This window comes from Paralichthys olivaceus, chromosome 19 (assembly GCF_024713975.1).
Source record: "Paralichthys olivaceus isolate ysfri-2021 chromosome 19, ASM2471397v2, whole genome shotgun sequence".
Taxonomy (NCBI): domain Eukaryota; kingdom Metazoa; phylum Chordata; class Actinopteri; order Pleuronectiformes; family Paralichthyidae; genus Paralichthys; species Paralichthys olivaceus.
The window spans coordinates 6,413,263-6,425,717 of NC_091111.1; the positions used below are offsets into that span (position 1 = coordinate 6,413,263).

The 12,455-nt window shown below is 45.4% G+C and overlaps 1 protein-coding gene across 5 annotated transcripts in view; it reads left to right on the top strand.

The window, feature by feature from the left end:
- bcl11bb (BCL11 transcription factor B b) overlaps window positions 1-10,643 on the top strand; it is a 30,909-nt gene extending 20,266 nt beyond the window's left edge. For 3 of the 5 annotated variants that reach the window (XM_069514488.1, XM_069514489.1, XM_069514490.1), the window contains one exon: window positions 5,412-9,100. In XM_069514488.1, coding sequence (XP_069370589.1) covers window positions 5,412-7,492 — 2,081 coding nt within the window. In that variant the 3' untranslated portion in view covers window positions 7,493-9,100. Of the gene's footprint in view, window positions 1-5,411; window positions 9,101-9,269 lie in introns of those variants that run through there. The other 2 variants (XM_069514492.1, XM_069514491.1) reach the window with 1 other exon arrangement.
- The last annotated feature ends 1,812 nt before the right edge of the window (window positions 10,644-12,455 follow it).

Sequence of the window (12,455 nt, forward strand, 5' to 3'; positions counted from 1 at the left end):
TGCACACACACGTACAGGCACTGGGACCAGTTAGGAGCTGATGGCGATGAGTCAGGCTTAGAGAAATGCCACAGAGAGCTTAGCTAATGCACTTTATGGAGCTCCCTTTTTCTTTTCATTCCCTCCCTGTCTTTTTTTTGTGTCTATATCGCTCCCTTTCTCTCCCTCCCTCTTTCTCCCTCTTTGTCCTAGAAGCCGAGCCAAGAGTCATAGCTCTTAACTGACAGAGAGGTCTTTCCAGTTATTTTTCACAGCAGCGTCCCCTGTGCCCTGGCTGGGATAGTTTGCCTCATGGCGGTAACATGCTCCCTCGGTCGCGCTACATGAGAGCCTCTTCCACTCGTGCGTTGTCGCACAGCTGGTCTGGCTCCGTGTATAGTGTGCGTGTCTGTGATCAAGTTGTAGGAGATACCTGATCCCTTTTATTGTTCATTTGACCCGCATCCCAGGAGGCATGAGGGTCAGGGTGGAGTACGCAGACACCTAGTACAGGTGCTGTGTATACATGCATGGGAGAAAGAGAGGACTGAAGAGAGGGATAGTGAGAGAGAGAGAGAGAAGAGTGAAGAGATAAAAATCTTTAGGCAATGAAAGGGAAAATGTGTCGAGCGTTAAGTCACAAACACTTTTCAGTGAGCACACGAAGGAGCACTGTGTCTTTAAATCCTCTTTTGGGCTGTCAGGCATTTCAGCTGGTCATATTGGCTGCAGACACACACACACACACACACACACACACACACATACACACACACACACACACACACACACACACACACACACATACACACACACACACACACACACACACACACACACACACACACACACATGTATATGGTTAGCAGGCCAAAGCTGGTTTGAGTTAACATGGAGCCAGTCACACTGTGTGAGAGCCTTACCCCCTGCCTGCTACTGCCACCCTCCACAGTCCCTCTCCGTCTTTCTGTCTCTCCATCTCCCTCTTTCTTTTACCGCATTTGTGTGACAGTCAGCTGCTGCACGTTGGGGCCCTAGTTTAATGTGGAAGGTCCCTTTTTCCCTGTGAGACACACACACACACACACGGTTGATCTGCGTGGCCCCCGTGTCTCCTGATTAGCCCCCCTCATGACAAACAAGCCATCAGAGCAGAGGGGAGTGGGGCACGGAAAAAGAAGAAGACGAAGGAGGAGGTGGAGGAGGAGCGGGAGGGACGGATGGGAGATGTGAGGAGGAGGAGAGGAGCAGAGGTGTAGGGAGGGGACAGGGGGTGAGGAGAGGAGGCTGGGACCCCTGGGGACCCCTAGATCACAGCCATGCTAATGAGGAGATGCTTTGCCAGCAGCAGAGGTGTCAGCTAACCCCTGACAGGTGCACACACGCGTACTCCCCAGAAGGCTTGTGCTGGCTCGTGCACGTGAGAGTGTGTTTGCGAGAGTGTGTGTGCGTGCACAGAGAGGGTAGAGGAGAGGAGGGGCTGCAGGGGCAGGTTTCAGTCCCAGTGGCCTAGCCTGCGGGCGGCTTTGTTCTGAATGCAAATCTGTCGCTGTGGCGTTCTGTCGCCCTTGATGGAATGTTGGAGCAGTACAGCGGACCTGAACTCCAGGAATGCTGCAGTGCACACACACACACACACACACACACACACACACACACACACACACACACACACGTGGCACCAACTGTAACATATCACCTGCTTCCTGACTCACCTCCTTGTTAACAACCACAACCTGCACCGTCTTCTGTTTATACACATTACAAACTTTGCTCCCTGAATATTTTTCACCCTTGCTTCACCCTTCATGTGGTACAGTGGAGAGGTTGGTGCGGGCCAGCATTCAAATTCTACTTATTTTCAATTATGATGTTTTTCCCTGAGCTTTGTGAGGGGAAATTTGGCATCAGTGAACATTCATTACCATCCACTCACTGCTCACTGTCAGCAGCGACGCTCCGCTTTGCCCATCTTGTTCGAAGGCTGAGCTTGTGGATTTTTGTTATTCTTCTGTGGTTTTATTATAAGTCCCTATGGATTAGAGCATCTGATAAAGGCCCCAAAATGTAAGTGCTATATAAATCAGAGTCATGCTGTGGAGATGGCATTTGTGAATTCCCCAAATTAAACACAAAATCCACATGTCTGCACCATACGCCTGGTCTCTACTTCAGCCCCGCCAAGCTCACACCAACTTTTCTACTCTGGCCATATGCGAACAGTCAATACCATGGCTCCCCTTCATCCACTGGCATTTTGTTTGTACTTTTAAGGAAAATAATGGCTATAAAAGGCAATCTGGAAAGAATAAAATCTGATGTAAAGCTCAGATCTCAGTCCCTGAAGACTGGGTTAATTGGCCCGGTGGTTTAGTAAAAAAACCAACCCAGGAGAGAAGGAGAGCATTATTACTGGCCCACCTCAGCTCCATGCATGTGCCAATGTTTAATAACTTCCTCCAGGCCTCCTGGCCCTTAGCCCTGGTTTTGTTGCACAGGGCAAAGAGCTGGTCTCCACGCCACTCTCAGGTTTGTGTGGCGTTTCTGTGTTTCGTGGGAAAAGTCTGCCTGAGTGGACACCTGGGCACACACTGGGATTTCTTTTTTCATTTTTTTTGGTAAGGTGAATCCAATATACTGCAGAAGTAGTTGTGAGGTTAGCAAAATGACAAAAGCAGAGTGTAGTGTAGCAGCATATCACCAGAATCTTGCTGTGACTGCATTTCATCGCAACCTCTCATCTCAGTCATAGCCACTAAGCAGTGTGTGGGTGTGTGTGTGTGTGTGTGTGTTTGTGTGCGTGCATATGGTGTGTGTAAATTGGACGATTAGCATCAGCATCAGCGGCTGAGTGGAGATGAGAATTTAACTATTGTAACTGGTCGTTGACCTTGGTGGTCAGCGGCGTCAGGGTCTCTGTCTGCATGTCAGGCAGGAGACGATAATTGCTAGAAACTGAAGCATGACACGGCTCATTCTTTAATGATATCGTCACACTCCTCCAGCATGCGTGCAAGTGTGTGTGCGTGTGTGTGTTTGTCTGTGTGTGAGAAAGAGAGAGAGGACAGAATGGAATTAGGATGTCTGCGGCCTATGTCTTGGTGCATTTCTGTGCAATTGTAGTGAGAAACATGGAGGGATCTATCTATTTATCTATCTATCTATCTGTCTGTCTGTCTGTCTGTCTGTCTGTCTATCCATCCGTCTCTATCTCTGATTCTTTTCGTGGAGACATACAGCTTGCTGTTTCTCTTCTCTCTCTCTGTTTTCCTCCCCTCCCCCTGCTCGCTCCCTTGCTTGTTTGTGAAGTTGATAACATTTGTCTTGGGTCGTCATTAGGCGGTAGCCATCAGCTGCCACTCTATTAGTCGCCACGCTTCCTTTAGCAGCATATGGCTCGGTCGTGTAAGATATGACAAGATGCAAATGTGTTGCTGTGGCGGCGATGGGGGTGTGTGAGGTTGGGGGTGGGTATGATTGGGTAGCTTGTAGTATTGATGAGGCCATGTGTACAGACCAAAATAGAGATAAAATAAATTTAAAAACACACAATTTGGTAAATTAAGCAAGATCATCAGTCCCTCTCCCAATTTCACTTCATATTGATCCTTGTGTGTTGATGGGATTATACAGCTCCCAAGTCTATAGACCCCTCTCGCTCCCTCAGGGTATGTAAATAGCCTTTTGTGTGTGTGTGTGTAAGTGTGTGTGTGTGAGTGTGTCTATGCAGTCAAGCATGTCTGGTCCTTAATGTCCCTCCACCTCTCTTCTTACCTTCTCTCCTCCTCCTCTCTCCTTCCCTCTCTCACTCTCTTCTCCCCGTCCAAAGCTGTTAAGCTGTCCAGCTCATTGCTGCCAAGCGGCCGTGTGAAGCCTCGCCAAACTAAACACGGGCAGGCGGCCCACTACTTGCCCCACACACATACACACATACACACATACACACACACACATATACACATGCATGCTTAGAAGTTACGCTTGCGTCCACATGCACATACACACACACACACACACACACACACACACCCATTCACGCACGTTAGTGGGAGTCAGGTCATGTCCCACCCCACACAAACAGAGAGAGTGACGGCTGCACTAGAGCCCCCACTAATAGCAGAGAAAAACAGACAGAATCAGTAAATGAGCCCCTCATTAACTTTTTCTGACCCCGTCTCCCCCAGGGAAAGCCAAACCAATCACACCGCCAAATCAGCTTCCTGGACTCAACACTGATCCAACATCAGCTTCCGCTCATGTGCTCCACACGGCACAAGTGTGTGTGTGAATCTGTGAGCGAGGTGTGCTGTGAGAAACAGAGAGAGAGGCAGAGGAGGAAAGTAAATATATAATATTGCTGCGCGATGTATCAGTGTCTGTGAGTGTGTTTTACATTCCATGACAACGGGCGGCTCAGAGACAGACAGCCATCTTAAAGGCTCTCCTCTTGAGCACATAAGATTTTGGGCAAGAGTAACCTCTCCATCTTTGTTTTCCCCCTCCTGGCTCGGGGGCTTCGGTACCACCACACCGTCTACGACGCCGCTTGCGGTAGCTGCTGATCATAAAGTAGATGCAGATGACTCGGGAGTGAACATGAGACTGTGGAAATGCCTCTTCAGTGCTGTAGCCTGTGTTGAATTAGATGGATCCCAACCCCTGCTCTCTTTTTTTATGAGTCACAAGCAGGCTGACAGTGCCATGCTACAGTGACTGATAGATTCATTTAGCATTATTAAGTCACGCCATTTAAAGGGGCAATTTGTCAGTGAGTGACGTACAGTCCCCTTCTCTCTCTCTTTGTGTGTGTGTGTGTGCAACCACAACAGATCGCTTTACTGTACCAGTTATTACACCAGTGACGTAGAGCTTTATTTAATGTGGATGCTGTGTTAAGACCGGAGGGGTCTTTACAGTTTACACGTTGTCTCCATCACCTCTCTCCCCTTTGTGTGTCTCTCCTTCTCTCTAATGCCACATCCCACCCCCTCCCTCCCTCCATCCCTCCTAGTCTCCCATATTTCCTTTTTTCCCCCATTGGTGTTTTTTTTTTTCGTGGTTGTCTCCCGTGTCTCCATATGGAAATGACACAGTAGACGAGATGGATCTGTGTATTAAAGCCTAGCTGACATTAGAATTAGCATAATGTGTCATGGCCTTAGGGCAGTACCTGCCATCTGCATTAGCCTGTAGACACACACACGCATTCAAAATGTTATATGCACGCAGACAAAGCCCACAGAAGACCCCCATACACAGATACACAAAGCTAATACAACTGTACTATTAATTTTCCTAAACATAACTCTTCACAGGTTGTTAATAAATGTGCAGGCAGTGGAAAGTAACACGCTGGTTTGAAATGTTGAGTAAAATGTTTTTCTTTGCATATTTGATTTGTACATTAATGATTTATTTCTCTTGGCCCACAGTGAAAGATGAACCATCCAGCTACATCTGCACAACCTGCAAGCAGACCTTCACCAGCGCCTGGTTCCTGCTCCAGCACGCCCAGCACACTCATGGCATCCGCATCTACCTGGACAACCACCCAGTCAACTGCTCCCTCACTCCCCGCATGGCTCTGCCTCCGCCCCCCGGAATGGACGCCCTGCCCCGCTCTCCTCTCCCCACTTTCCTCGGCGACACCAACAACCCATTCCACCTCCTCCGTATGGCTGCGCCCCTGCTCAGGGAACACCCCCCTCCCCCGGGGTACATGGAGACTCGACTGCCTGCGACGCCACCCTTTATCAGCCCTCCACCTCCCCCAAGACCCCCTCTAGAGCGGCTAGGCCCAGAGGAGATGGGGCTGCTGTCCCAGCACCCCAGTGCCTTTGAGAGGGTGATGCGGATGACCCCCATGGAGCCTCCTTCCATGGACTTCTCCCGACGTCTGAGGGAACTGGCAGGCAACACAACCAATAATGGGGGGCCTACACCCCCTCTCTCACCCAACCGTGTGCCACACATGCACCGCCTGCTAAGTCCTACACTTTTCCAGCCTGGCTCCAAGCCTCCAGCATTTCTCACCTATGCTCCACAGCCACCCACTCCCCAGGGGGCACATGGCTCCACCAGCCCTCCTGACACCCAGGGTCCAAACCAAGCCCCAGGAAAATCAAAATCCTGTGAGTTCTGTGGCAAGATTTTCAAGTTCCAGAGCAACCTGATTGTCCACAGGCGCAGTCACACAGGAGAGAGGCCGTACAAGTGTCATCTATGTGACCACGCATGTTCCCAGGCAAGCAAGCTTAAAAGGCACATGAAGACACATATGCACAACAAGTCTGGGTCTATGAGTGGCTCCCCAGAACAGGGAAATAGAGGAGAGGGAGGAGAGGGTGAGGAGAAGAGTCGGGAGGGAGATTCAAGAGTGATGGGAATGGACAATGAGGAGGAGGAGGAGGAAGAGGAAGAGGAGGAAGAGGAAGAAGAAGAAGAAGAGGAGGAGCTGAGGAATGGAAGTCGGCCAGATTCCAACTTAAGTGAGGACTCGCAGGAGTTCAACCAGAACAGGGAGAATGGTCCAAGACAATCTCCTGAGGAGAAGAACATGAGCAGGGACAGAGTATGTGACAGTGGCGGCGTGAGCATCATGCACCCGTATAACCATCTGGACAATCACCTTAGACTTAACCCTAATAAGAGAAGCCTGGAGAGACAACCTAATGGAGATGGTGGAGACAGGGGTGAAGCAGAAAGAGCAAGAGAGAATGAGAGAGAGCAGGAGCGAAAGCGAGATGAGCAGGAGGACCAGAGGCCTGTGATGAACGGCAGAATTAGTGTATCTGAAATAGATTCCTTCCCTGGGCTGTTCCAGCGTCGGCCCACCCCCATCACCAGCCCAAGCCCCTCCAACAACAAGAGGATCAAGATTGAGAAGGAACAGCTGGAGCTTCCCCCAACCATACCCCTTATCTCCCCTGAGAATGTCTACTCTCAGCTCCTGGCTGGTTACGCAGCTTCACGCCACTTCATCAGAGAACCTTTCTTGGGGTTCACTGATTCCCGTCAGTCACCGTTCGCCACCTCCTCTGAGCACTCCTCTTCGGAGACAGGGAGCCTGCGCTTCTCCACTCCGCCTGGTGAGCTAATGGAAGGAGGGAGCGCCTCGGGCCGCAGCGGCAGCAGCACTCCTCACCTGCTGCGGGGTCCGGGACCGGGGAGGCCCCCGAGCTCCAAGGACAGGAGGAATGACACGTGCGAGTACTGCGGCAAGGTGTTCAAGAACTGCAGCAACCTGACAGTGCACCGACGCAGCCACACGGGGGAACGGCCCTACAAGTGTGACCTGTGCAGCTACGCCTGCGCCCAGAGCTCCAAGCTGACGCGCCACATGAAGACCCATGGGCAGTTTGGTAAGGAGGTGTACCGCTGCGACATCTGCCACATGCCCTTCAGTGTCTACAGCACACTGGAGAAACACATGAAGAAGTGGCATGGCGAACATTTGATGGCCAGTGAGGTTAAACTGGAGCAGGCGGACAGAGGTATAGCCAGCGACCATTAGTTATACAGTCTTCAGTGTACACAGGAAAACACACACACACATACACACACACACACACAAATGAAATCCTTATTAACCACTTCTTCAGCTATGGGGCTTGGCTGGATGATCGCTCTTAAAAAAATTGAGACTGATTGATGTTCATCTTTTTTTCTTGTCACAGAAACTGCCACCTGAGAATATAAATAGAGGGAAACTTTAATGAGAACTTGTCTGGAATGCCCAACTTGGTGTTTCCTGGCAAACTGTCTGAGGATTTTATCAGTTAGGAATCCGTGGAGCCTTTCTACTGTGCAATAATTTCTGTATTTATTGGATTTTTGTAATGATATTTGGCATGTGCAGGTACATCTTTGTGGGATTTCATATGGAGTTAGTTTTGAAAAGTGCTAAAAAAATAAACTTTTTTTTCTAAAATGCGATAACTGGAAAAAAAGTCACCCTTAATACAAAACATCCTTTTTTTTTCCTTTAAGGAAGCTTATTATCGCGTGAGAGCAAAGTTATATGAAGCCGTTAGCTTTTAAAAGTAAAAAGAATTGTTTTCTATATAAACTGCAGCAGCGGACTACAATCCATTCCCTCATACAGGCACAAAGCACTGAATGTCAGCCTGACAATAAAACATCATGCTGGATTTTAAAAATCCAACATCGTCTTATAGATCTGATGAGTTGCTTTTAATTTATTCAGGGAATTTGTCCTTTTTTGAAATAAATAAAATACTGGCATGTAAATTATTTCAAAAATGTAGTTACTGTATTGCTGTCCTCGCTTCAGACAGGACATAAATAAAGGTTGCACTTAATGGAGGTACCCTTAACTGATGCTCAGAACATTCCCAACGTAGGATTAAACCGACATATCTAATATGTTGAGACTACTTGTGATTAATGTGAGAAGGAGAAAAGTCCTGTTTATGGTTTGTAAATATATTCTTTTTTTTATATATATATGTTAAAGTAGCCCTGACTTTACGTGAAACATGGCCTAAAATTAAACAATCAGAAGACCAGCTGCTTGCATCATCCACAGTATATGCTATAAGTGTAACTACCATACATTATTGCTTTATCAGACTCACTCGATTACCTCCCCCACTCCCCCACCGTACATGTGCTTACTCAAAGGTGGTTTGTTAACTGAAAGCTACTTCAACAATTGCAACACTTTCTGCCATCTCTCTCTCTCCCTCTCTCTCTGACCCAGGCCGACTTGCCCCTGTCCCCTTAGGACGCACAAAACGGTTTCAAATGAAATTCATATCAATACGTGTTGCGTGTGTTCTTCTCTCGGCAGCGTGCTCTAAGCCTCTCTCCGTCGGCGTCTTTTCACAGTTCACTAGCTCAGATTCATGCATTAGAGCGGCTTTGCAAAAAAAAAAGGAAGCCGGTTCATTCGCTTCACAAAGTGATACGGGTTTAACTCCCAGTAACAGATTTTGAGACAGTGTGCGTGTTCGTGACTTTTGGGGGGATTACAGTTTTTATTTTCTGCATCATTCACTTTCAAATGAATCGGGTGCATAAAAAAAAAAAAAAAGTCTATATATGAGTTATGATAATTTTAAGCACGGCTGCTCTTGGGGGTGGCCGGGCAACCTATTCTTCTGTTAAAAATTAAAGATTGGAACTGAGAAATGTGGAAGTGTGAGGAAAAAATGGAGGGGGAGAGAGGAAGGCCTTGACCAGGGAGAAAAAGAGTCATTCAAATGAAATTGAAAGCATATGAAAAGTGTGTTGTTCTATTTTTTTCTTTTTTCCAAACGCACATCTAGTGGCCACATCTTATAACGGACCATCAGTGTAGAGACAGAGTGAGCGTGAGAGGGAGGGAGACAGCGAAAGCCACATCAAAGGGGAACGAGACAACATCATTCATCATACTACTGCAACTCTCAGTCATCAAAATCATCTTCACTGGAAGGTTTGACCTGCCTCTCTGGCCTATTGTCAGGTTTTATGTGTGCCGTTTTGCTATCATAGAGAAAAAAAAGGAACATAGTGTACCTTCAATGCATATTCCTGACGTTAAGGTCACAGCAGCCCTCCATAAGCCATTCAGTCACCAAGTATTTCAATATATTTTCAGTGAATTAACACGATCGGCTGAAGGGCTGCATTCAGCTTGCTTACAGATGTTGATGCATGAGTGCAAAAATCAAAGTCCTCTTGTAAAGTGCACAGTGTATTCATTCCGGGAGTAAATTCAGCCCAGAGTTCGGCCAAAAATGAGCCATACAGCTATGAAATATGAAATATATCAGATTGAAACCATGAACGGTGGAAGCCTGACCATGATCCAGACCACACACACATACACATACACACACACACATACACACACACACACACACACACACACACACCCACACACCCACACGGACATTCAATCTTACAATATGTTTACAGTGTTGAAGTATGCCATTAATGAAATACTCTGTGTAAGTGTTTAAAAATGATAATAAAGTATTGTTTTCTCCAATGTTCTTTAAAAATGTTTTTGAATGCCATAGCAGTTTTGTATGATTATCCTGGTGGAGGGATTTTATCTTCATGACTATGTTTCTGTATGATTACTTGTTCACTGTATGGGGAGATGATTTTTTTAAATGTAATATTGCAGAATCATGCCAGATTATTATTTTTTTTTCTAACAAGAGTGGTCCCATCATTGACTTATGGTCTCTCCTTTGTTGTTGGTTTGGTGAAGCCATCCCTCAAGGATGTAAAACAAAATGATTTTCTAAAAAAAAAAAAAAAAAAAGGAGAAGAAAGAAGCTGAACCTTCCGCAGGGGGAATATTATGGTTTGTGAGGGAATACTTTTCCAAATTCTACAAGACATTCATGGACATTATGTTTTTTATGCTGTTTTTTTTTTTTTTCTCGTGGTTGGCTGAAGGTCTTGTGATGGCACTTACAGCTGTAATTTGAAATGCATTTTCATATTTCACTTTTCACTTACACTCTTTGTACAAAACAGTTTCCTTGTTCTTTTTTGGGGGGAGTGCATCATTGTGAAAAAAGTAAGTGATTTCAGAACAGTACACATCTGCTGTTTTGAACATATATGTATTTTTGTAATGTGTTGAAAAATCAATACAAAAAAGCCAACACTTCAATAAATGTTGCAATTGCTCTATGACTGAATATATTTTTCACTCTGATTATTTCATCCCCACATCACACCGGCACTAATAAAACACATGTTGCAACTGCTGATGGGACCACAAGTGCAGTTATAATGTAACTCTATACCAAGCTACATAGCACACGTCTTATAATGTGGAACATCTGTATGAAAAAAAAATATTTTCACAATATCTGTAATAGATTAAATATAAATGTCAATATTATTTGAACCGTTGGGCAATGAAAACTGAGAACTGGGTACCACATAAGTGTATCATCAAAGCACCATAAACTACTGATAATAATGTTGTATGACTTTAAAATGGCAGCTGACCAACATTGGTTGTTATCTTAAAGATACAACATTTTTATGTTGTATGATGTGGATTAGAAAAGTATCCAAAGATTTATCATAAAAAGATACTTGAACATATAACTTATAGTAGCCTACAAACAGCTATAAAATCTGAACTACTAGATTTACACCGCTGCTGTCATGCGTTAGGTCACCTCGGTGCATCATTGAGGCATCGAACATGTTTTTGCTCAGCAGAAATTCCCAATCCACATTCTTCGGTCCAACCTCAAGTCCAAATATGTTGACTTGACATATGTCGGCATTACATATGTTGTAGATAAATGTCACGTACAAACCTTAATGCTGCTTCAGTGAGCAGCTACAAGCTCACATTGTCAAACACTCAAATGTTCATAGAGTGTGTGTCAGATAACATGAGGCCAGTAATAAATAGTAAAACCTATAATCAAGGTTGTCTCCTTTCATTTATATATATATATATATATTTTTGGTGAATACAAACAGTAGTCAATGTTTTGATAAATTTTGATGAATGTCGGCCTGATTGTCACTGAGGAACTTGTGGTTGTTCGGCATCATGTGAGGTTTGATTTCTGAGGGTAATGGTTGACATGCTCATACTTCATAAATGAGTTCTGGCATGAGTGTGGGGACCCATCAGGTATTTCTTGACATCAAGCCAATGGCAGTCAAGCTTGTCCTTGCTTGAGCCTCCAGTGCCTGTGGATAGCACAACAGTGAATGTTCGCTGTGTGTGTGTGTGTGTTTGTGTGTGTGAACGAGAAGAAAGAAAAGAGACATAACAATAGAGTGCAGATAGAGGAATAAAGAAAGGAAAGGAGACTTGTGTGGGGATGGTTTGTGTGTGAGAGACAAATCAGAAGGAATTCTCAGTGCTTGCCAGCTCTTGCCACACACACACACACACACACACACACACACACACACACAACTGAAGTGTCTCTGTGTCTCAAAATTATCCATGATCCACCGTAAAAACATAATTATCATGTCAAAATATTCTGAAAATAATCAAACAAGCAGCAACAAATTGCTTGCGCAGATTATGTTTGGAGGATTTGTTGTTTGTTGGTGGGATCTGATTGTGACTTTCCCAACCCTGCGTATGTGTGTGTGTGTGCCTGGAGGCTGACATCTGGGTGCCATGTTGATGATTCTGGTCTTCTGGTCAGCAGAAATGTGCATGTTGAGAAGATGTCACATTCCCACAGTTCTTATCCTCACAAAGGCGAAACTATTGACTTAACATTTGGAATAGCATGACTCTGCCGACGATTAGTGGCTGCAGATGTTTTTAATGGTTCTGAAAAAAGGTAAAAACTGGATTAAAATTCACAGTGTCAAATGACCCTAGGTGCTTTGTTTATTTCTCTCAGGTATATTTTCAAAATACATGGTATTACTCATATTTTCCTTATCAAATTGACATAGTGGAGAACACAGTTGTGTATTTGTTTTGTAAAATTGTAAAACATTCTGTAACATCGTAT